At 38.8% G+C, this 26421-nt stretch overlaps 1 protein-coding gene across 2 annotated transcripts in view; it reads right to left on the bottom strand.

The window, feature by feature from the left end:
- The window catches only part of scara5 (scavenger receptor class A, member 5 (putative)), an 86884-nt gene that overhangs the window by 44588 nt on the left and 15875 nt on the right, over positions 1-26421 (bottom strand). For both annotated transcript variants that reach the window (XM_083934267.1, XM_083934266.1), the window contains 4 exons: positions 4311-4510; positions 3862-4040; positions 3626-3752; positions 3275-3443 (listed from right to left, as the gene is read on the bottom strand). In XM_083934267.1, the coding sequence (XP_083790393.1) occupies positions 3275-3443; positions 3626-3752; positions 3862-4040; positions 4311-4510 (675 nt within the window). The remainder of the gene's footprint in view (positions 1-3274; positions 3444-3625; positions 3753-3861; positions 4041-4310; positions 4511-26421) is intronic.

Here is a 26421-nt window from a genome sequence, read left to right as displayed (position 1 = left end):
AACACTGAGTACTGAACTAATCAAGGATTAGATGTGCCAATAATTCCATCTACTTTTTTTTGGAGCCAAAAATGAACCGAAGTCAGTGCTCAGCTTCAGTCACTAACGTTAAAAAACACAAATATGGAAGCAAATCTGTGTCATCAGATTTTGAAATAAAAAAGCTATTGAATTTCTAGCACTGAATGTTTATGCATTGAAAATTTGTATCCGAATGTTTTGACTGAATTTAATTCTTTATTTTTCAACGTTAAAAAGTTAGTGTTAAAAAATTCAACGTTAAAAAATGTCAAAATTAAAAATTTCATTATGCCAAATTCAGATGCAAAATTCAGAGTATAAAATGCGGTGTATGAAATGTCAAAACATTCAGATACATATTTTGAATGCATGAATATCCAGTGCTGGAAATTCAATAGCTTTTTCATTTTAAAATCCGATGACACAGATTTACTTCCATACACAAACCAGGTCAGAAATCTTGGTGTAGTCTCAGACAAAACAATCTCAACATAAGGTCCATTTAGTAGCTGTTCTGGAGCTTTCAATCATGTAATGCATGATTTACCTCAGGGGACGGTTAGCCCAGTTGACAGAAAACCATTCTGTAGATTTTAAATGTCCACTTTTTTGTGCACTTTAAATACTTTTCTAGAGATTGATAGTTCATTCTTGTATTGTATCACACGCTCTTCCTCAGCAAAGTTTGCTGCCCTGGAAATGTAGGTCTACCCTGTTGTTTGTTAGTGTTACTCATCAAGATGCAATTTGTGTATGTGTGAGGCTTAACAAACATCTTAAATGTATTACCTTCCTCATAAAACATTTGCAAAGCCACATTTTTAAGTAGTTTAAATACAGCATTGTTTACAACCATGTTTACTAGCTTACAGTCTTCTTTACTGCCTTTGTAGGGACAGTGCTGCATTTCTTGTCTCTTTAATGCTGCTTGTAGATTGTGGAATAGTGTGAAACCATCTGCAGGACTGTGCATCGCACTACTAGAGTTCAGAAACTCTGCAGAGTTTAAACAATAAATGAATTCTAGATGAAACATCAAATATATGAAATATTTTGTGACAACTAAGCGTATCAGTAACATCAATTACCTCAAAAATATTAGCATTGACCTTTGAAAATTTTAAATGTTTAGTCCATGAAGAGACACCAGTTGAGAAAAACCTTATACAGCATTTAAGTAGTAATAAATATCATCTCAGTAATTTCCCTTTTGTTGGCATATGTTACTGTAAATAATATCCAATAATTCACCACCTAGAGAGGTAAAAGACTCTCATGTGTCTGCATCATTAAAACAACAAGTAACACATGTGGCATGAACATCACTGTGTGCGTCACAGAGGAATTAAAGGCAAATTAACTGAATAAAAAGTGGAAGGGAGGGGACGACAGAGATTAATAGGTGGCACGAGAAGGAAACAGACCAGAGGTGGATAAATATGGATAGAGATGTAAAACCTTTCTTGGCTAAGGTGACTGCAAGCTAACAACAAACAAATGGGCAGTGGAGCAAAAACTAATGACAGAGCTGAGTGGTTGAGTTCTGAATGTAGCATCTAAATTTAACCCACAATTGTTTCCAGGTTTAGGCGAAACCCAGGCATCCCACATGTGAAGCAGACACGAGATCAGGGGTCTTGTTCGGTTTGAGTTGCCATCAATCAGCTTGGGCCGCGTCCCCCTGCCAGCATTACGTCATAGCATACCTATTCTGATTTTAACAAGCCAGGGAAGTCATTTGGTGCCCTGGCAGTGAGAGTTGTACCGCGTCGGGGCTAATCAGATCCGAACAGACTGGAGGAAGAACATTCAGAGTTGCTCAATACCCTAGGGTAGTAATCCCACGGTGTAAAATCACATTTGCGTGCTACGGTATTTGCATTCAATCACACTGCAAACATTAATTGGCATAGACGCCCTATAGTAAATGATCTTTTTGGAGCACAAAGTTCCACCCAAAGGGATTCATTATAGAAGAGTTAAGTTTGCACATGGCTCACTCATGCTGTGTTCACATGTTTTTCATGTATTCCTACTCTTGTTGCACACATATTTCCATAATGAATTTTCTCTGTCATGCATGTTTTACTGTAGGTATTTTAGTTTCCTTTATGTATACAATCCCTCTTTTCTGCTGCAATGAGCTCATTTATGCAAAGTAATGACATTTTATTTAAAGTCTTCTAACAAATCTTTTAATGAGTTAAAGCTTTAACGTGAAATTTTAACTATGCAATTACACTTTTATAAATTGATTACATTTTTTTTTACATTTTTATTGTTATATGTTGCCAAATGACCTTCTATGTTGATAAGCAGTAGCATGTTTAAGGGTCAGATATGAAAATGAATAACAGGCACCTTTTCCCTGCCCGGGATTTGGATCAGGCTTCAGGTTGAGCTTACCTAAGGGGTTATCATACGTCATTACTTTTGGCGTTTGTGCACTCCTCGCTTGTTGTGTAAATCAGCTGATATGGTGCTGGTTTTTCATTGGCAAACTTCTAATAATGTGAAGCAGCAAATCTAAGTTTCAGCTGCTCCATCATGGCTGAAACATGTTGAATCTTTAACACAGCGAAATAAGACAGACATTTGATGGGTCTGTAAACTTAACACCAAACCACAGAGACTCAAGTTACAAACGTAATGAGAAGCTTAACACAGAGAATTAAAAAACAGAGCTTTCTCTTTAATCACCAGCACAGATGGACACACGTGTGCTGTGTCATTTTAGCACAGGATATGGCTTTTGGTTAGAGGGAGAATACCATCACAGGTTGGCTGCTACCAAGCAGGACCAGAACAGCGCAGCTCTGCGCGGCTATCACCTGCTGTGAGGACTCAGCGGAAACACGTGTTTGAGGCACAATGTGGCTAGGCCCGATAAACATCATTAGTTCTTGGTCATTTCCAGATGACCAGATGGCTGAGTGTCTGGATCAGAACTGGAAAAATGGTTTACGCATATTCATGTGTATGTTTTTGGACTTTTGAAGTTTAAAACACCAGCTCTAACCTTAGGACGCCTTTTGACCTGCAAATCACCAAATCAGTGCCTCCTGGACAGGGGCACTAAACATAACCACAAGGGCATTTAGAAGAAGTATTTGTGCCGACAAGGGGGGCACTTGGGCACTTCTCAAGTGCCAGAATGAAGCATTGAACTGTCCCTTTTGGGAACAGCCAAGTCCTGGTTCAATAAAAGTTTTAAAAAAGGACACTCTTGAGCACCAATTTTTTCTAAGCTGACCTTCGAAAAATGTGAGGTTCTTCAAGGCCAGAGAGTGCTCCCAGTCCTTCAGACGGAGGTCCTCTGTGATTGTGTTGAGGATCTCCATCTCGTTCCTCAGCTGGGCCTCTGTGTGGACGTGGGTAACCCATAAACTGCTGGTGTCCTCTGTTATGTTGCTGATCTGGATCTGAGCAGCAGAAGAACAAGCAGAGGAAGTGTTAACGGTTGCAGGAGTTTATCAGCGGCTGCAGTAAGATCTTCTCACTGTATTGGAAAAGTTAGATTATAATGTTATCTTTCAACTTGTGTCTGACACCCAGTTTATTTAGACTGAACTAATAGGACATGTTTGTGTTAACTGTGATGAACCTGCAGGTCTTGGATCTTCAGGTGGTGAATACTGATGTCATTGCTGAAGGTGTGATTGACAGCTCCCACAGTCCAATTGACCTCGTCCAGTTTCTCTGTCAGCCTGCTCACCTGTCCTGAGGTTTCCCTGACAGGAAAGAGAAACAAACAGAACTTTTTCTTCTAATTCAATTCATTATATTACTATACTTCCATGCTTTGGAAATGAGGATTTTCACTATAATATGAATGTGTACCTGAACAGGAGGTCCTGGTCGTGGAGCCAGGTGGAGGCTCGGGACACCTCCTCATTCAAGCCTGTCAGGTTCCTGCCGGTGGAGCTGCTTAGGGAGGACAACCTGTCGTCCAGCTGCACCAGGTAGCCCTCTGACTGAAGGGAGTGAGCCTGGAGGCTCCTTAGCTCCACCTCCAGGCTCTTTGGGTGAAATCAAAGTAATTCATCACAAGTATCACCACTTCAGATAAGTGCTAACTTGAAAATCACAGTAAAACAGGTTGAGTATAAATGAAAAACACACTTCTAGAAAGTAAAAGCATTGAGAACCTAAAACTCTATCTGTACTTTGAGCTCACTAAGTACTCCATCATCATTAAACTCTATCCAGGTCCTCTAACAGTTCCCAGTTCTAAAACCCTGCTCTATAAAAGCTCTTGTTTAGCTTCTCTTAGTTGTCCTGTGTCGTACCTTGATGAGGATCTCGAGCCTCTGCAGCCAGTCACTGTGGTTCTGGAAGAGATTCTCCAACTTCCAGATGTTCTCCAGCAGGTCAGCCTGAGTGGACGCCTCGCCCAGGGTCTGTTGGAGCAGCTGAGAGCGCTCCGACATCCGGGTCACGTTCTCCATCATCACCTCCTGCTGCTGTGAAGACACCTGGGAACGAGAGACTGGGGAGGGAAAGAGAGAGAAAGGAGCGTATGAGATTTGTTCTGGGTGTTGATTCGCTGATCCCTCAGTCCCCCAAATTGAGTATCATTTACTATCCATCACTACTGTCAGCCTGGACCCAGCCAGCAATTTAATGCAGAGCAGATGTTGATTCAGTCCCCTGCACTAATTTTGGTTCTCTATTCTTGCTAAATGAATTGTTTTGTTAAATTATGAACTAAATACTTTTATGACCTCAAAACCAGTTTCCAGAGTTGGCTCACTGTGAGGTTCTGTGTGTTTTACTGACGACATGTTGGGGAAATTCTGTCTCCATTTTGACTGATGTTGAAGTTGGCCTCTGCATGTTGCTGTTCGTCCAATACTTGCTGGGGAGCGACCATTAGCCCAGAGTGTTTGTTAAAAAAAGATATGACGTATGGATTCCCAGGGATGGAAATAACGTCTGCAAGTACATTTTACTTCTCGTTCATTCTTGTGTTTTGTGTTTCTTTTTGAACATGTTTACAAGTTTAAATGTATAAAAAAAACAACTTTATTTCTCTGCTGCTGCACCTGTATTCACCCTCTCTCTGAGACGCTCCGCTGTAGCGCCTGTCTCTTTAAGCCCCCCTCCCGAAAAAGCCTGTTGAAAGCCCAAAATGATTCGTCAGCATTTACGGGTCTTCTGTGCTCTTGCCGTCTCTGCACCATGTGTCATTGCAGCCAGGGAAAGACATTAACAGAGTATAGCACCACTTACTACCATGAGAAATCATCACGAAAAGCTTCTAAACCAAAAACTACACAATTGAACTTGCTCCTACAGGAACATTATTCAAGATTGTGGTGAAATTCAAGACACTGGCAACCAAGATTACAGGTTTCCCTAATGTTAGCATGTAGCAGTGTATGTACTGTAAACACTGCAGATGACCATATAAAGAAATACGACACATATTGACGTAACTGTTGACAGAAAATCAACAGAGTATTCAGAATGGTCTGAAATCTGAGGTTTTTAGGATAATATATAAGGAAAAGCATAGTAGGTTTCTTTTTATACATTGTACCTATAATTTACTACATTTACCTGACAAACAAGATTTTACAAGATTTTACATGTAGGATAAGACATTGTAAGATTGTAAAATACAACACGTTAAAGATTAAACGCTTATTATTAATAAAAAGTAAGGATTAAAGCATACAAATAAATGTGTATCAGAACTTTGTATTTCTGCTTGTTTTTAACCACACTTATCATCTCCCGACCCTTCAGATTTATAATCTGACCCTTTGGAGGGGGCCCGATCCCTAGGTTGACAACCACTCCTCTAAACTACCAACCTGTCCAAAGTAGATAAAACTAGCTCCACCCAACTACAAAAGTAAAAAATGTTACTAATAATGTGACATTTGATGATTTAAAGCATTAGCCATGAAAACGTTTTTCTGCATAGTTTACTTTGGATAATACGTTGACAATTATTTTTAAGGATTTGTAATGAAGTATTTTATTTAAGTTGCTAGGTTTACTCTATAAAGGATCTGAGTACATCTTAAACTGATGTTAATTCCGAGAACTTTGTTTTTGACCTCTCCCCTCCATTAAAATGACACAAAGTTGGATTATGAAGTCATCTACTTGTTATGTGTCATAGACAAAAATTAAAATAGACAGATTTTTTGATGATGAATCGTAAACACATGAATATGAGGGAAGCAAAAACAAAAGGAGACAGCAACAACATGTTTTCCTTCAAGAGTTTGTGGCGATATTTGGAAGAACATGATCTGAATTACACGTGTTTACTTAGCTGTTTCATCACATTTGTGGACAGTTAACATATTACTGATGAACCTTTCCTGTCTTGTTTTTGGCTGAGGCATAAAGGCCACTTCTTCTTTTCCCCTTTCTCTATTCTCCACCATGCCTAATGAGAAAAAGCTCCTTGGTTTCATGTTATGTTGGGAGCATGTTGCATGGTAACGGCTCGATAGCCCGGGAGATATTTTGAAACCAGATCCTCAGCGTAACGCCATGACGACATCCTCTCTGCAGGACAGCAGGGACCAATGTGTGCAAAATACCTCAGATGGAGGAAAAAGGAATTACATGGTAAATGAGAGGAAGCAGATAATTCCCTTCACAAATGCTCTTTGACAGGTCGACCCCCTTTATATCACAAAGTCTTTGAGCGTTTCTGTTTCCACGTATCTACGAGAGTGATAAAAGTTTGGATCTGTGTGTGGCATCAAGACCACGAAACGTCTGCATGACCTAAGAGCAAGAAAAGTGCTGCAAAGCCACACTGCTGCAAACAAACCATCTCAATTCCCTCTCATTATGTGTGTTAGGTTTATTCCTAATGACCTGAAAAACTAAATAAGCGAAATCTCTCCACTACACAGGGCGCTTAATTGCTAAAGGATGGTCTGTCTGCATTGATGTTTTCTTTTCAGAAGAATACACATTTACATGTATGATCCACCAGGACCTGGGGTTTCTCAGCAGTACTGCTCCTTGAAAACGAAGAAAAAAGACCAAGACCTTATGGTGGGTCAATCTTATTTTGGATAACTAATTGTTTTATCCCTCTCTGCTCCTGAATGTGCATTTTTCACTTTCATCTGATTGTGACCATAATGCTGCTTGGTCCATCCTACTTTTTCATTTATTTTGTGGAAGTTAAATAAAACCATCAGATTATCCAAGTTTGATTCAGTCATATGGTCTCATTAACCAAACATAATAAACCTCCAGAGTTACAGTCTTAATGGGTACTGTGGCAGTTACCTGAAATATGTCATACAAGCAGGCACTTGGTTAAATGCAATTACTGCAGGCAGTGCCTAAGCAGGGGATGTAAGGAGAAAAAAGTCAAGAAATGTATAAAGACTGCAGTGCCTGGTGCACAGCTTACACCTAGGTGGTGTCTGAAACTAAACAAGAACGACATAATAAACGACATTATGTGTAGCACACAAATATAGTTGCACCTTCTGACATGACAATGTAGTAAACACTAACTGTCCACAGCAATGGGAATTATAATGGACCATATCATTTCCCAGCAGAACACAAATGTCCACTAGGTGAGGTGCTTACACTAATACGCCAAACATATTGACTGCACTACTGGTTTGAATTTGATATAAATGTTAAGATAGGAAAATCATTTCAGAAATACAATTAATCACAAATCAAGACACATGTTTTTACAGCATGTGCTTAAAGAAATTTAATGGGCATAATTTTAAGAAGTTTCCTCTTAAATAATAACTATTATTCTAAATAACAGGCTGGCAGGAATATCATGTGTTCTGTGAACAAAAAAGGACCTCAATCATGTCTCCTCTGTGTGCTAGAGTCTGTAATTTTAATTGTTTTAAAGAGAGTGCCTTGGAGTTTTCATATTTCCTAAAACAAACTTAATTTGAGTCCAGGAATTGCTTCTACCCAAACATTTCTTAAAATTTGAGTGTCTTTTTGACATTTTACCAGTTTCATATTTTTGCCGAGGGTATCCTAAACTGCAGCAATGTTAGTTCACATGCACAAAATTCACACGCTTCAGGCGTCTAAGATATAAAATGCATCCAAAATAGAAAAACTATTTTCACAATTCCCAAGTAACCTCAATAGAAAATTAAAGAACTGCAGAACAGGTAGCATAACTATTACCGAAAATGTATCTACATATTTTGATAGTGACAAAGGAGGTCCTAATTTACGAGGTCTCAATTCCGGTAGAAGAAGAAGAAGGAGGAAACGGAGAAAGAGGATTGGGAGAAGAGAGCCTACTTGATGAACTTCATCCATCGTGGTCAGCAAGAAATCTGGTCTTTTAACTTATTTATGAAATGTTGACAGTTGGGGAAAACAGTTTTCCCAACAGTGAAACAATATATGGGAAAACCACATTTCTGTCAGATAATCTTGTAAAGATAATTTAAAAGTTACAGATGGAACGACGGCGCATAGCATAATATTAATGTAATCCAAGAATGGTTTCCAAATTTGTCAGGGGGACCACAGTGTGGTTTTGCTAGTTTGAGGTGCAGAATTACATTTCTTAACCACAGACTGTTTGGGGGCTGTGGGTTCTCACAGTTCAGGACAACTGTGTGCTATTAGAGTGAAGACATATAAACTTATAATCATATCTCATTGCCAGAAAACATTTGAACAGATTTTCCAGCGAGTGTCTCACTTTGTTTCCTCTAGTTACATCGCCTTAAGGAATAATCAATCAGCATTAGAAATCACTCTGCAGAAATTGATGTCTGTTAAACTGCAGCTATGTTAACAGGGAGGGCTCTGCATATACAATCAACCAAACCACAGAGGTCACTGTCAGGGAACTGTAAGGAGATTTAGGCTTTTCTACTGACATTAACTTTCTTAAAGCAGTAATAATGGATGGTTTTAGCCACTTGGAGGAAACAAGAAAATCTGTAAACACAACATTGATGTTATCCGTTATTAAAATTGCTTGGTATTGTTGGGAGGGTCCTGACAGTGTCCTGGGTGTGTCTCTTCTGCCAACATCACGTGGCAGGTGCACAGCACATTCAAAAATTGTTGCACATTTTAAAAAAACAAATGGCAAATATATGCCTCATAGGAAATTTAGAGCAAATAAAACTAAAACAAACTAGAAGGGCAAACTAGTGCACAGACCTCTGCCAGGGCCCTGCCTTATCTCGTAATGTTAACAAAAGTGAATAATGATTTGTGTGTCTGCCCCATAATTCAGATCTACTCAAAAATGTATTGTGTTCTTTCTTTATGTTCATGCTACACCCTTTCTACTAAGTTTCATGAAAATCGGGCAAACAGCAAACATAGCATGAAACATAGCATGGAACATAGCCTACATTGTCCCCAAAGAAATTTAAGTCAAAAGCAACTGGACTTGGTTGTTTGTCTTGGATAATCAATGCTTAAATGACCAAAATTAACATGCATGGTTTTATTCAGAATAACGAACAAACATGAATTTATAAAAAAACAAATAGTAGGCAAAATATATCTAACTCATAGAGCTGCAATGCCACTTCTCTTTCGGTCACCAACCCCTCACACTGTCAGATTGCTGTTGAGTCACAGCAGGAGAGTCTTTAAGGTGAGTGTTGTGTGACTTTAGGCAAGGATGATGAGAAATTTACTGAAAGAAGATATGTATGCCTGACAGATCCATTTAGAACCTCTCTGCTCAGCTCTGTATCCTGGGAAAGTCATTTCTTGCCTTTTCAATCTTCCTCCTATTCTTTCCTCTTTATTTCACACATATACAGACATGGCAGCAACCCTCAAAAGAGATTAGTCCCAAATTCACAGCATCATGGTCTTTCAATTCTTCTATTGGGAGGAGGATACTTTCCACTCGTATCAAATGCTGAGAGGGCCGGCCAGCTCAACAGCTGGGCTTTAGTGTGTAATGTGAATGGATTTTGCATTGTTGGTTCAGTCCTCACATGGCCTCTATATTGACGATTTTCCACATGTAAAACATTTGCAAAGCCAATTTTTTGAATATTTAAATAGTGCATTTCTTACATCTACACCTTTGCTAGCTTGCAGTCTTCCTGTTTGCCTTTGTTGGTGCATTAAAGAATAAATGTGATAAAACTGATGCTTTTTTCCGAGTTATGGAAGGCTGAGTAGGTAGAGTGGGCCGTCTGTAAATAACGCCTGTCCACATTAAGCAAGACACTGGACCCTTACATGGTAGTTCACTATAATAGGTGTGTGAATGAGAGCCAAACAATAAAGCACTTTGGATAAAAGCGCCATGCAGTAATGTCTTTCAACATTAATGATGAAAATCAGTTATCGACAGGGCACACTGCTAATGAAACAGCGTAAGGGTCGGAATATTTAAGAAAGATACTTTTTAAAAAGAGAAAGTGGAAACAACAAACCTTTGTTCTTGGAAAGACGGGATCTGAAGGGCTGTGTATGCACAATGACTATCTGTATTTCTATTGGATGTTCTCAGTAGCACTTTCTCACACACAAAACTTGTTTCACTATACTTATGAGGACTTTCTATAAACTACATTTATTTACTAGCCTCTTTTCAGTAGGCACTTCAACAACTTCAACCTAATTTTTAACCTAAAACAAAGTCTCACCACCACATGAAAAATTAAGTTTGTGGCACATTTTCACACACACAATCTCCCAGTGAGACAGGCACGTTGGCTGGACAGTGTCAAAGTAAGTGCAGAGAGAGAAGACAGAGGGAGGTCTAAGACAACATGGTGCCTTCATTTATCTCTTTATCCACAGTCCATGTGTGTGGGTGTTGTGCCTATTAAGAGGTGGATAAACTTGTTTTCAGGCAGCGGTTTAGAGGTAAGGGTTGTATCCCATGAAAGAGTTCTCTCTCCCAGACTTCCAAAATGTCTTTTGATGTAAAACTATACACATAAATTACACACACCAAAAATATAATATAATAAATCTGTTCACTTTAAAGCTGCCCCCCCCCCAAAAAAACCCCCAACAACATAGAAATATTAGCATCAAGACCTCACAATATGTGTTTGTAAATGTAAAGTTGTTAATCAAACTTTTTGTTTTTTTCCTGTTTTTTGGTCTATTGATAATATTTACCCTATGTATGTCTATATACTTTTAGAGGGAATAGCAAGGAGCATCTTGCTAGAAGGGACAATACAGTGTGGTAATACTGTACGTCTTTAAAAATGACACAATTTTACAAGTCACTAAATAATTGGACTTCATTCATTTTTCCACTAATTTAAGTATGTGGTGCAGTAACAGTAATAAGCAAATCCTCTGTTTTAATGGTATCTCTTTAAGTTGACATTGCCTTGTGTCATAAATAAGCGTTCATGTTATGCCTCATAAACTCCGTATGCTTGACATTCATACTGAATTACCTTGATGTTATTTTCTCTTACAATATGACTCAATCTCATGTTAGGATCATTAAGGTTTCTTCTAATCAAGTATGATTTAATTAGGTCATAAGGTTGTTATCAGCATCATTTACTTGTTCTCTATTCATTTAAAAAAAAAAGAAAAGACTGGATATGTTGTATGGACTGTGTGTAAGAAAATACATAATTGTCTTTCATGACCCCTCCCTGTGTTGCGTTAAAAATGTTGTAAAAGTGAAATGTCCTGCAGTGCTCTGTCTTCAGGCCCTGGCCGCACCCATGGTTACTAATCTCCCTGTTCAGCTCTCTCCCATGCTTTTTAAAAAGTTACCTAATAAGAAATGTGTGTGTGAGAATCTATTTGTGTCTCTAAGGAAAGAAAGCAGCTTCATTTAGCTTTAAAAGGACCCTGCTATTACAAACAGACTTTGTGAACACCTGAAAGGACTGTATGTGTATCAAAGTGATTCAGTCCAACATCAAAAATATAATATGCTTTACAGGTCTCAGCAGCAATCAGCAATGATTCCCAATAAAAAGGGATTGAAAGTGTGCGGCACATGTCTGTAGAACAATTTACTCTCAAAATATTACTATCATTTTCTCAAAATAGTACGACTATTCAACTTTTATTCTTGAAATATTATGACTTTTTTACTCAAAACTTACGACTTCTCAAAACCTTTGAAACTTCTTTCTCAAAGTATAACTTTTCAGCAAATAGTTTTACTTTTTTCTGGAAACATTACAACTTTCTGTCGTGTGACTTTTTCACAAAAGGTTTCAACAGAGAGTATTAGTTACAAAAAAATTCCAATTAAGAGATATAGACTGGAGCCATGATAACTTTCATTTGTATCATGTTGTGTTGGTATATAAAGTCTATTTACTTGCTGGCACAGGCAGCATGGTAAAGTATTGAGCAATGTAAATGTTATTTCTTTATGGCAGAGTTTATTGTTCTTTTGGCAAATAAGAAATCTCGCAAATGACAAACTCTCAAGTCAAGAGATTATTTTAATGCGGTAAGTCCCACAAAAAAGCCTAATTGCAAGTAACTGTTTTTCTATTTGTTTCACTTCATATAAAAAACCTAAATTATTCAACTTACTGTTTTAGATCAGAATGTATACAATCTCACTGAAGCGAACAACGACCTCCTGAAAGAAACGTTAGTGGTTTAGAGCGAACCTATCATGACTTTGATTATATTTCTACATATATCCATCATCTAGTATGCTCAACTAAAAAGGTAGAAGACAATTGTTTGCTCACAGGTCTTTCATCATTGGACCTCCATGAAGGAGTCAAACATGACTGATAGATGTGTGACACAACTTCAGAGCCGTTCCCAGCCTCCTCCTCTGATGTTGACCTACACGCAGACATTTATCTTACCGGATAAGCAACTGATATGGAGCTGTTTTTGACTCCACTTTAACAAGAACATCTTTTTGGAATCGAGCTTCTGCAAACATGCTGTGATCTTTCAGTTATCCAACCCAAACACAGAAACTATAAAAAGCCAGAACAAACAGTTCTTGTCTGTTAATGTCTGGTTCATGGAGTACCTGAAATGACCCTTCTGAACAAAGCAGGCATCAGGTGTTGATGACAGAACAGAGACATTTTCAGGGGCTTATCAAGAGTGGGATTTGATTTTAGCTGAAGTTAGCCAGATATTATCTGTTCTGGTTCTCTTACAACTCCTTAGGTAGTGTTTTCTAGGTAATGATTGAAATCTCTAAATAACCAAATTGCCAGAATAAAACGTTGGCACTTGATTGAGAATTAAGAAATAAACAGTAGGTATATGATTTGTCTTTTGTGTTCAGTTCAGTGTTCGGTGTTGTTTAATAAAATAATGTTGGGAATAATTAAATTAATTAATTGTTTTTATTTTCATTTAACAAGCAGTAAAGATTTGTTGTATTCTACTAGTATACTGAATACAGCAGAAAGGTAGAGCTGAGTTCACTTTTAATATCTCTATTATATATATATATATATATATATATACACACACACACAAGTAAAATTGTTATCGCCCTAGTTTTGTACGGTCTTAGTTGCTAACTGTTGTGAGATATACTGTAAATTTGGGTAATGAAAGAAAAAGTTGAATGTGTTACACCCCTACTTTGCTACATAAATGGCTTCCTGCATTGGCACTGAATGTTGGCACATATGTGCATTGCTGATTTGTCCAATATGAATGTAATTCCTTGGATTCCATGGGCCTGCGACTTTACTTGACTCTGTAAAATAGCTGAAATGACTTCAACATTCACAGACCATGTAATGTAACTCTAAAATAAAACTCTCACACAATTCACTTATATAACGGACGAGCCAGAGGTGAAAGAGATCAGACCTGGGAGGATGATGAGAACCTGGAGAAATATTAAAACAGCTGGTTCTCAGTTAAAAATAGCCAATTTACCATATGTGTCTGCAAACCAACGCTCTATCTATGTAAGTTCTATTTGTAATGGACACACAACCAGTCTCTCACATTTTCTAATATCCCTCAAATAATAGAAATGAGTCCGATATGGACACCCCATCTGTCGCAACGCTGTGTTTTCTTGTGTTTGTCTGTAAGTGAGACACACACAGCGATACGAGTCACCTTCAAACAGACAGAAACTGACCAACATCCCACTTCACTTTGAGGGGATGCCAGCAGCAGGAAGGAGGGAAGGAGACAAAGAAGAAAGAGTCTTTGTGAACTGCAGACCTGAAAGTCCTCCAACAGTGAATGAGAATGAAATTACAGGATCTTAAAATCCTACAGGCAACAACCTGCTTTCCTTGAGATCGTGTCAAAAGGTCGCCACTAGGTCATTTTCAATGCGTGCATTGTTATTAACCAATTTTGCCATAAATGTGGTGACTTAACATCATGGTTTCATAACCTTAAGAAATGAGGAAGCTACAGTGTCTATGGTGTCCTGACTACTGCATTGTTGCTCTGTTAAAATCAATCTTGCAAGTCACAAGTCTAAAAAATATTGATATAGTTATATATAAATATTCTAGCAGCTTTGAGCCATCCATTCATTCATCTTTAACCGCTTGGCCTTATCAGGGTCGCGGGTGGGCTGGAGCCGATCCCAGCTGACATCAGGCATGAGGCGAGGTACACCCCTGGACAGGACACCAGTCTATCGCAGGGCACATTCAAGCCTACGGGCTATTTAGAGTTATCAATCAATCTAACACGTGCATTTCTTTGGACTGTGGGAAGAAGCTGGAGAACCTGGAGAAAACCCACGCTGACACGGGGAGAACATGCATCTCCACACAGAAGGGCCCCAAACGGGATTCGAACCAGGAACCCTCTTGCAGTGAGGTGACAGTGGTAACCACCACACCACCATGCCACCATAGTAGCTTTCAATTATTATATTAAACCACTTGTAAGTTGTATCACGGTGGAATCATGGTGGAATAGTATTCCAGTAAACAATTTCAACAGAAACAATAAATGGAAATATTTTAATGAGATGTTACAAAAATCTTCTTATAAGCTCACATCAGATTAACTTGACAGCTGGCAGAAATACTGGCTCACAGCTTTGCAATCAACCAGGGTCAATCACCACTATAAAACAATCACAGCCCAAACTGAACACTACAATACACAAACTACGACACACGACAACACACACTGCCTCGCTCCAGCAGTCTGGCTGCAGAGAAAGAATGTACTTTGATTGTTTCGTGGTGATTGTTTGTTTTTATTGTAGGTCTGGATTGAGAACCAGATGGAGACTAATAATTTATCAAACAGGACATGAAAAAAGTTTCATGATCTTATCTGGCTTGAATCACATCTAGATGTGTGAAGTACTGAATGTTTACAGCTTATTCTTTGAGGATTTTCAAAAGAAACGTTTAAGATGAGTATGACAAGGTACTGGACTAATCCTTACTCAGCAAAACTGGTTTTTGTGTCCAGTGTGACCACCAGAAATTTGCCAGCTTTTCTATGACATGTTATAAGGGGGAGACCGAAACAGAACCAAAAGTAGAGTGAAAAAAGAACTTATATTCATTAGATGGACAAGTATACAACAACATTTCCAAATAAATGCTGGAAAATAGGCAATCCTTTGCTGACTAGACTGCAGATTTGTTAGCTTGTTAATAATATATACAAATTAAGAATTAAGATTGTATGGGTGAAACATTTTGTTTTTTTTCTTTAGCAAACAGAGATAAGACTTTCAGAGTCTTAGCTTTTGGTAGTGTATGTCGTGTTAAGTTTATCCTCTTCAGTAAAGACTAAAGGACATCGAGGATGGCGTAATAGGAAGAAGACAGTTTTGATTGGAAATGTGGTCTTAATTTTGCAAACAGTGGTTTACCAAATGCACATACAATCTGAAAATCCTCTCAAATATGATCTCTTTAGATTTCAGCCAATATAAACATGTATTACAGTAAATTTGACAGTGATAAATTGTATGTTCCATTTTTTTCTACAATATGGCTCCATCTGAAGACAACTGACTATCTCGTTGTGTTTCACTGGGAGTAGTACCATCATCACAGAGACCACATGTTTGACACGGGGTCATAAACTGACTCACACCCTTCATTCAACTCACTCATACATAACTGCAGTCGCGGCCTAATGCCTGGTCATCGCCCGGTTCTGCAGCTGTGGTTACATACAGTCAACATCGCTGTTAAACCACAGAATTACACTAGATGTAATATAAATATATTTTCTAAACAGAGCCGTTGAATTGAAGTTTATTGAAACTGGATGAAATGGTTGAACTGCAAATTCGACGTGGCAGATGTTACGAAGGAAGAAGTGTAATTTCTTTTGTTTATTTGGTCATTTTCTGGAGGGTTAAACAATAACGTCTCTACACTCTGCCGTCATGTTGAAATGTCTGTTCACTGGGGCGAGGGTGTGTGTGTGTGTGTGTGTGTGTGTGTGTGTGTGTGTGTGTGTGTGTGTGTGTATGTGTGTGTATGTCTGAAGTTCAGCCAGCTGTAACTCAGCTGCAGGAATGTCCAAATGAAGTGACAGCGGTGGGGTTATTGTTTGATTTCTAAGCGTGGACCCTGTCTGATGTGGCAGACATCAAAGTGAAGCTCTTGCTGTGAGAAAAAGAATGACTTAATAGGCGTGTGTGTGTGTGTGTGTGTGTGTGTGTGTGTGTGTGTGTGTGTGTACCTGTTTCCTGCCTGTTGTTGAGAAGTCTGGGTGCTTCCTGGGGTTACATTGGGGGGAAATAGAATTAAAGACCAACTGACTCCTGAAAGTCCCCGCATTTAGATTAATAAATACTATTTAAAAATGCAATTTACGACCAATAAAACAACGATGAAATCACAGGACTTGAACCTGCTTTGATTGAACCAACACTCTGCAACAGCTTAATCTAAAGTTATTAAGATTTTCTTTGCTGTGAAAGATTTGTTGACAACAGTTAGTTGGATTATCTATTAGGAAAAGTCCTGTCGGAAAAAACTGTAAAGAAAAATACCTACTATTAAATAGAGATTGAGTATTTCATTCTCAACTTTTAGTTTTTTACAAATGATCTTCTGCCCTGACCTGTTTACCGACAAACAACTTGACTTAAGTTCCTACTCAGAGAAGAACTACGTTATTTGCTGTATGCACCAAAGCTGCAGAGTTTTATCATCTTACTCAACGGATTTACAGCAACCATAAAGTAACTGTAACATGGATGCAAACAAAGCAGTAAAATTCGTCATTAGTCATCGCTGAGAAACAACAGTTTAAGGCTAATATGACGTAATAGTGACACCAGAAACAGATTTAATGGTGAAAATCCTCTTCACATGCAAAATACAGTACAACTTTATAAGGAGCTTTTTGACCATTACTAGCCTTACGAGGAATATTTTATTTGTGCCCACACATGAGCATGCAGGTGATGTGATAAAACTTCCTGTATGCCCAGAACAGTGGGCTATCAATACATCATAGGTTATTGTCACCATATGACACATTTTTAACTACTATTTTGACTACCGGTAGATGTATTTCAGGCTTGCATGAGATGTATATGTCGATCAGTATTTTGTTATGCAGTATCATGCAGCTACAGAGAGCAACATGATTTTAAACGCTGCAGGTTATGACTTCAAAAGCATTGCCATGTCATTGTTTTCCTCACATTTATTTCATTTGTTTAATTCTTCTGTTCCAAGTTAACTTCAAATGGAGTTGGCAACTATCAAACACTAAACACTGTGATGCCAGCTCTAACAATTTCGCATTGTATGATTCATTGGACATCACTGAGCTCAAGCAACACAATTACTCACACTAGATGTGTGTGTGCGTGTGTGTGTAACAGACTTGATCTCAGCGTGCCCAGTCTTTGTAATCTGTTGTTGCTTAATTAGTCTGCTAGTAAAACAAAGAAACTAATTTAGGCACCTGCTGTTGTGCTCTTGAAATCCTTGAAGCTTTACCACCCCTCTCCTGCATATTTTAAAAATAAATAAATAAATTAAATATCACTGTAGCCGTTTACGGAGAGATGCATCACTGATGCTTGCTGCTTTTATTTGTTTTGGAGTTATTTACACACTGTAGTGTTCCACTTTATTGCATCTCATGAACAACTTATTCTTTTTAAAGCAGAGGTGTGAGCTCGTTTTGATAAGTTGTTACATTAGAATCGTTGCTTTTGTATTTTTTTAGACCCCCACTAGTTCACTTGTAGAGCCGCTGCTCCATATATAGAAGCTTAATCTCTAGCTGTCCTGTCAACAAAAAAAAAAATCCTCTTTAAAAACCGGAAAGAATAGTTTTCATTATTATAAAGGAGAGAAATTATCTAGTGTAAACTACAAGTCGTCAAGCTAAAGCGATAGAGAGAACTATGATTTATTATCATTTATCTTTTTTTTGTTTCAATATGTTTCTAAAAACTCAATTTATATGAGCAGGCCTGGAACTGATTTATGGCAAACGATGCTGGATCTCAGCCAAACCTCAGGGTTTATCCAAACAACCTCTTTAAAATGAACAGTCGTTGTTTTGCATGAGGAATGACTTACGCGTCCAAACTCGCAGGCAATTAAACAAAAAATATATTTAAGAAAAAAAATGTATATATACAATATTTTCAAACATTAATCACATAGAATTATATCAGGGGTCGGTAGCTTAACCATTGGTACACTAGCAAGTGTGCAAGAAAGTTTTTTGGAAAAGTGCCCTCTCATCCACATGCTGAATTACCTCTTTCCCAGCCATTGGCAGGTGTGTGGCCTTTTTTTTTTTTTTACCATGTTCCCCATCTTAATTTAGTGTGTTAGCATGCTAACTTTTCATAATTGCCAATTAACGGTCTTGTCTAGACGATAAACCCAAGATTTGTAAAAGTCTCACCACATGGTTGATGTTAGGCATTTGCCTTGAATGATTAAGGTCAGGCAAGTCTAGGGTCACCATCTAGACACGACCCCAATTAACACAAAGGGAAATGTCATTAGTTTTTCTGGTACAAACAAAGTATTGGACCAGTCAGAGGATCAACAAAAGGGGGCACATGAACTTGTGTACCAAATTCCACTGCAATCCAGTCAATATCTCAGCAACCATAAACCATCCACAGAGCATTCTTTTCTCAAGTATATTTTTAGTTGTGAAAACAGGAGCAAAATTATGACTTGAGTTTCAAACCAGCAATCAAATAAACAGTGAAATAGAAAAAAATAGTGAAAATATCAGCTGGACGAAAGAAAAAATGTGTCGATCGAATCTGGCTGTTTGCTGTTTCTCTCTACTGTCAGTAATGCTGGTCACGTTTCACGCTGAAGATGACAAGAAAAATGCTTGTGTTGGTAAAATGGCAAAGCACCAGTTCATGATAATGCAACCACACAACCAAGATGACACCACTTGTTCCAGCTATTGCAATATCCCTCTACTGTGCAACGTTTTCTGACTCAAGGCAACATAAAAAAAAGTCTTTGCAGCACTGAGGAAACACAGAGAGACAGACAGAATGAACACCAGAAAGAAAGAGAGAGAGAATGAGGTCTGGTCCAATTAGTCTTGACATCTTAATGACCAGTGTTTGACTTTGACTGCCTGAATGAAGCTGTACACTGACTTTTGGGAGCTCTCTTGTTGAAGACTGAAGGACTGACTTTTCTCTGTATGTTTCTTTCTGTGTGTGTGTGTGTGTGTGTGTGTGTGTGTGTGTGTGTGTGTGTGTGTGTTAATGTGTGTGTGTGTGTGTGTGTGTGTGTGTGTGTGTGTGTGTGTGTGTGTGTGTGTGTGTGTGTGTGTGTGTGTGTGTGTGTGTGTGCTCCTCTCAAGATGGAACTCCTACTGGGAACACTGGATTCTCTCCAGACTCTTTCCAACAGAAAGGACCAGAAACTCATTAGAAAAGGCTTTATGTCCTCAGACTCAATTTAGGGGCCCATGGCCTGTGTGTATATGCGACATACATGTCTATATGTGTGTGTGTGTGTGTAGTGAAATTCATGCATGTGGTTTGTGGCTGTGCATGTCTGAATATCTGAGTCTGTGTGTGTGCATTATAGTACATATAGTACATATAGAACATTATAGTATGTGTGCAACAGGCGGTTCTCATTCACAGCTAATTCATACAACTATGAAAAGTAATGCACTGTGATTTATATGTAATCCACATATTTATTACTGTAGAAATCACATCCAGAGCCAAGAAGGAAATCAGGCGACGTAGTATAAGACCACTAAACTCTGACTTCACCCAGATGTACTAAGCCACACCACAACATCTTCTCTAATCCTAACCAAGTTGGTGCCCAAACTCGCTGATTCACGGTATCATACGAACCTGTTGATGAGAATACCTGTTGTGCGTGTTCTTGTGTCTGTGAGAATGTGAGTGTATTTATGTGGGGTTTTTTGTGTTGTGTACATTTTTGTGACTATGATCATGGGTGTCATCAAATGTTTAAGTATGTGTGCTGTAAGCGTTTCTGCACAAATGGACAAGTTTGGGGGTCTCACTTTGCATTCATTTGAGTACACATCATCTGTGCACGTGTGAGTTTCATTTTGTGTGCATGTCTTTTCATGTGCATTGCACTTCTCAACATGAAAGTGAAGGTTTTTGTCTGTGCCTGTATTTATACAGACATGTCAAAGTGAAATGTCTCTTTCGGCACGTACTCCGTGTCGGTGATGGAGGGATTACTCTCCTGCAGGCAAAGTGTGTCTGGGGAAGACATTTTTTCACCTGTGTTGAACATAAACAGTCTGAGATCAGAGACACCTCATCCCAAGCAGAAAGAAAGTGTTGCTTGTTTGCACAAGCGGGTGGTTTAACCATCAAAGTTCCTCTTTGAAGTCGTTACAGTAGGAGTGGCACTCTGTTGTGTCAGATTTACCCTTCTGAAAATGTTTCTACAGCCAAACTGACACATCTGGTCTGCATTCAAGACAGGTTTTTATCTGGTACTATGAAAGAGTGTGTGCATTCTTAAATGACCTCAAAGGAGCTAAAGTCATCTAAAGGTTGTAGTTTTGGTAAAAAAAAATGAGCCTGTTGTTTTAATAATGGTCAAGTAGATTGAGGTCTTACTTGCCAGTGTCCCACAGACCCAGTAGTTGGATGATTTTTATGTAGGAATTATCTTCAGCATAACACATCTTCCAGGGTTCGACCAAAAATATACACACAGAATTCAAGTGGTGAAAGACTGCACGTCCCACAAATAAAATAAATAAAAAACAGATAGGGGACTAGTAAAACCTGTATTCCTCAGCCAAAAACTAAAGTTCAGGTTCAGGTTAAATTCTGATTTGTGTGCAGCTTTTAGCACCAGCAAAAACCACTTCACGGCTCCACAGAAGAGACGAGTTCACAAGTGAGTGAGGCGAGGGGTTGTGGTTAGTTCAGACATATTAACAACACAATGGAAAAAAGCACCCTACAATTAATAGTCGCGATTAAAAAAAACGGGAAGTGCCTCGAAGATTCATTTCAATAATTTTTCAATCTTGTTGCAAATACATGGACTGTTAACAGTAGTGGTAATGTCGGTCATGTTTATTTAATTGTGGGAAGCTAAGTCGTGATTAATTGTGCAGACACACTACACTTCCTTGGATCCTCAACAATACGCCTGCCAAGTGTGAAGTCGAGCAATGGTTGAGGACAGACATATAGACAGAGACTCCTCCCATAGCAATTTCTAGAAACGACTTCATTGAATGGGTTCGTCAGCAAAACACTCAGCACTCCAGTTCACTTTACATAGCATCGAGCTGTCTCCTCGTTTCAGTCCACCCATTTTAACATGTTTTGTCACAAGTTGGCTTTCCATCAGTTGCCATACGACGCGAACATAAACACCTGCAATCATCGACATTTTGTCTTTAGTGCTCCTTTTTAAAAAAAAAAAATAATTATGGATTTTTTTGCATGCGTGCTCTTACGCAGAGCTGCCTTGTGTTCTTTTCTTTAGCATATTCTGATTGCTGTATGATGGTATTTATCTATTTTAGTTAGATGTGGAAAGTAAACCACAGGAAAATGATTGATGTCTTCAGGAAGACAGATGAGAGAAACACTGAAAGAAAGGTTGCATTGAGTTACATAAGCTAGTTGAACGGAGGCAAGCCCGGCGGTGACGTCATGAAGACTGCCAGTAGTCGTTTCTATGGTTACGGAAAGTTTAACTGAAACCAACTGATGGAACAGCGAACTATAAATAATCTACTTTCATTAGAGACAAAGTAGAAGCTGTAGCAGGAAAATGATATGTAAAACACAAAACGTAATTGCGATAACAAATGCGTGGCAGAACCCAGTTACCACAAAAGCCAAAATAACGTTCAGGGCTCTGTGCCTACTGCCTATTTCTGCTTGGCAATAACATGCCTGTTGCCTATCACTGAAACACACAAACTTAAGCTGAATGATTTCATGGCTTTACAGAATAATAACAAACCCTCCATCATGTTTTCCAGCAGTTTACTGGCTGAGGAAAAGAGCAACACCGTGCCAAACCTGTGAGCTTCATGTTTGCTGGAAAACATGACTCAGTTGCACCTACAGCATGAGTTGAAGCAAGACATGTACAGTAGACAGCGCTTTAAGATGTATGTGGGAGGAGAACAAGTGTAAACAACTACCTCATGTCCTCAACTATACCTGTAAAATACAGAGGTCTGTGTAAATCGACTTTATTAAGTGGATGTAGTCTATAAATGGAACTTAGATGTGAATCATTGAACTCATTTTGCAAGAACAACCATATTTTGCATGATTGTGCCTATGATGAAATAGACCACTAGATCTCCATCCAGCTCCTGAACATAACTATAAAACGTGTAAATCCTGCTTAAGCATCCTGTCCTGACACCCAGACAGTTATCAGTCCAAGCTCTGTCTGTATGGCCATTTATGGGGCAAATCCCTGGCTATTAGATGTGTTTGTTGGGTGTTTTACGCAACCAGTTATTCTGAGAACTGACTCCAGATGTAGTCCAAAGTGTTTGTAGCTATGTCTGGCCAAAATGCAACCAAAACAATCAAACCATCCACAGAGAAAAGAGAGTTCTGTTCAAATAATAATGTTAAGAAATATAAGGTTAAATGTAGGAATATTTAATAGACTCTAGAGTTGTCTTAGAATGCACCATAGCTCTGCTACAAGAGTGCATGAGTCAACATGCATGCAAAGACAATGAATAATATGTATTAGAATAAAACTGCATGACTGGCACAGTGATGGTGCTTTGCTCCACACCCTCAGAATAACATTGTTTCAATTCTAATCTTAAAGCTGTTGGAACATTTTAATTTTTATATTTAATGTGTAGGACTAACAAATATATGATTAATATAATGATACAGGCTCTTAATAACAACTAAATTAGTTTAACACACATGAAAAACATTTAAAACAGTAATTAAACGTCTATTTCCGTACTGTTATTAGTCAGGTGACAAATGGCTGTGAAAAACACACTGGACATGCTTTTATTAACACTTACTTCAAGTGCATGTGAACGATGCCCGACATTCACAGATAAATGGTGACCTCCGAGCCTCAACAAAAGAACATTGAGCTGCTCTTTTTAATGGCTCTTGAAAGGAACAGAGCCATGAGATCAGGTTCCTATTAAAGAGCAAGAATTCCTATCATTAAGTGTTATATTAGAAAAACATGGTTCAGTCCAACATCTCTCTCACCTACTCTTCTGTACTGTATATGCTGTAATGTCTTACAGCATATTGTCTGCAAACTAAGCTATTGTAATACTTTGGATGAACTCAGAGAAAAAACATGTGAAAGAGCTTAGGAACTTTATAAAAGAGGAGTTTACAGGCCTTTGGCATTAATAATAATGGAGAGACAACAGAAGAGGCGGCTTTAGACAAAACTCTGCATCTGGTTTCTTTTTAGAAAGTTGAGCAAAGTTCAAGTCTTTAGATCACAGGTAATTTGGACCAATCAACTGCAACCAAGAGGAGGTGCGATTTTCCTGCAAAACAGCCAGACACTGTAGAATAAAAAAAAAAAAGTGTAGAGCATTAGAAATCGAACGCTCTGAGGGGCAACAAAATCTGATTCCCACTTTTAAACCTTGAGCAACTAGAACACATCACAAGTTTCTCTCTCAACTTTCTGGTTTCAGTTCTTCGTAATTACTGATAAGGCGGCCTTTGAGCATGAACAATGGAGAGTTGTCCTTTACCATAAAGGAAGAGTGTCATCATATGTTGTCTTTGTTTAGTCGCACCCCCACATGGAAACTAGTTGAAAGTAATTTAGACTACTATACACAAGATTTGTAGCGTATATATAAGCCAACACATAATCATTTAAGTAACCAGTTATTTTTGTTTTTTCAGAACCTAACATGACTTTCAACATGTAGGAAATATTGGGGACAATTACAAAAACTGAATCAAAATGAATTTAAAAGTATGCAACAATTTAGCTACTCTTGGAGATGACATGAAAAAATTTTGACCCAATTTTTGTGCATTTTCTTTGCCATTCACTGTGAGCTGAACCTCTAAAAAGCCTCCTGCCATTTTCCACCGGGATGCAAGATGAAAAAGTTGCTCAGCATTGCAAAATGGAGAAGTTGAGAAAGGGTCAACTTATGCAAATGTCCTCTGACAACAAACTAAATGAAGGAAAAGCCAATTTTCGCAGTCAACAGCTTCACCGCTCGGAGTAATAGAACTTTAACAAGCAAACAGGACTTGAAGAAGGAAAATGATGCATGGAAACTTGCTGTGTGCCGGTGCATGAGCAACGGGAATAGATAACTGCTCAATCAGACCTGAGCATGTAAATTACATGTTCAACGCAAGCTTCATTCTCATGAAGATCAAGAGAAAGCCTGCTGCTCTGAGTGTGTAAACAACTGTTCACTCAGATACTTACTGTACGCAGGTCAGCCCACAGGCTTTCTGGGAGTAAAGTCTTTAAATGTTACTTTGTGCCCCATTTGGACCGGCAAAAATGCTAAGTTGTCCATTGCAGCTTTAATGCTAAAAAAACAAACACGTCTCTTAAGTAATGGTCCTCCTCTTGAGCTGCGACCAAGCGACTACAAAAGGCAAAAGTTTCTCCAGCAGGCGCCTGTGAGATGATAAAAGTCTGGGCTCTGGCTCAAGGCTTAGACACCGGCTATCATTGGGATTTAACATGTGATCTTTCAATCATGGACCAATCTCTTTGCTGCCAATGAGTCTCATGATCAGAGCTGTGAGAGTTCTGTCCAATCTGAGTGGAGATACGCTTGTATATATAATGCACTGATAAGGCAGCGCTTAACTTTATAATGAATGGAGCAGGACACATCTGGCTTTCTGTCATTGTGGTTATCTCTGTTTCTGTTTCTGTTTATCACTCTCCCCCCTTCACTTGTCCAAAACTAAGATTTAGGATCAGATGCGCTGACACAGAAAATACTATATTATACGTGCCTTGAATGCAGATGTTTTCAGTCAAAGATGAAGCTCCGTGAGCCTGGTAGCTATAAAATATGACTGTATTTGGATGCACAGGAGACGCTGGGCGTGCCACGAAGTTGGGAGAAAGCCAAAGGAGGCGACGTAAAAAAAAAATCTAAAAGTCAAGAGAGAACTTAAACAAAAAGCAAATGTGGAGAACACAGAGCTGAATCTGTGTTCACATTGAAAAAAACTGGCAGCCGCTGTGAGTGTGTTTGTCCGTGCACTGTGTGTGTGGCGAAGGGGCCTCCCATGCAGTTGCGCTGGAGCCACTTAGCTTTTTGGATGGCCGGCATTTAATTTAAGAGAGGCCAGTGAAAAAAAGTTTGATTATTTTTCTTAAACAACCTCATCTAAAAGCCTTAAATAACCAAATACCTCTGTGACGACACTAAAGCCATTCCAAACTCTTAACTACATCTCTGTGCCTGGGAAAACTGGCATGAGCCGTGTGGTTACGCCGTGAGTGTGAGGCTCCAGCAGAGGAGAGTCTTGAAATGAAATTAGGATTAGTGAGAGCAGTTGATTCTTCCAGGATCCTGCTGGTCTGAATCCAGACAGCTCTTAAACCTGCTCTGGAGTCTGTCACTTATCTTTCTAACCCTATCTTCTTTAAATGTCCTGCTCTTCCAGCTTCTTTGCTTCTTTCTCTGTCTCCGTCAGCCTCTCTTTGTCGTCTCTCACCTCTAATAACACAGCTGACATTTACAAGGAGGCTGGAGGAAGTGGATTGGCCATAGGGCTACTGTGGCATCACGCCAGGCTTTTTCCAAATGAACCAAGAGGAGGAGGAACTGCAGCGACGTGAGCTCTGAAGATGTTGGAACACACTGAGTGATATGAAATAACAACAGCTAATGCTAATTTCCATAACTCACAAGTCCAAATTTCCACATAACAGCTTCACTATTTTTTGTGCCAATTCACTGAGATGTGATGTTTGAAAGAACTATCGTTTGTGCCTCCAAGTTTGGCTGTGGAATCAGTAGAGGGGGTTTGGGACTGGGTGGTTTCCATTGTTG

The sequence above is a fragment of the Echiichthys vipera genome (assembly GCF_963691815.1).
Source record: "Echiichthys vipera genome assembly, chromosome: 19".
NCBI classification, from domain to species: domain Eukaryota; kingdom Metazoa; phylum Chordata; class Actinopteri; order Perciformes; family Trachinidae; genus Echiichthys; species Echiichthys vipera.
Note: the sequence above shows the minus strand (reverse complement) of the source record. Positions and strands in the feature narration are given on the sequence as shown.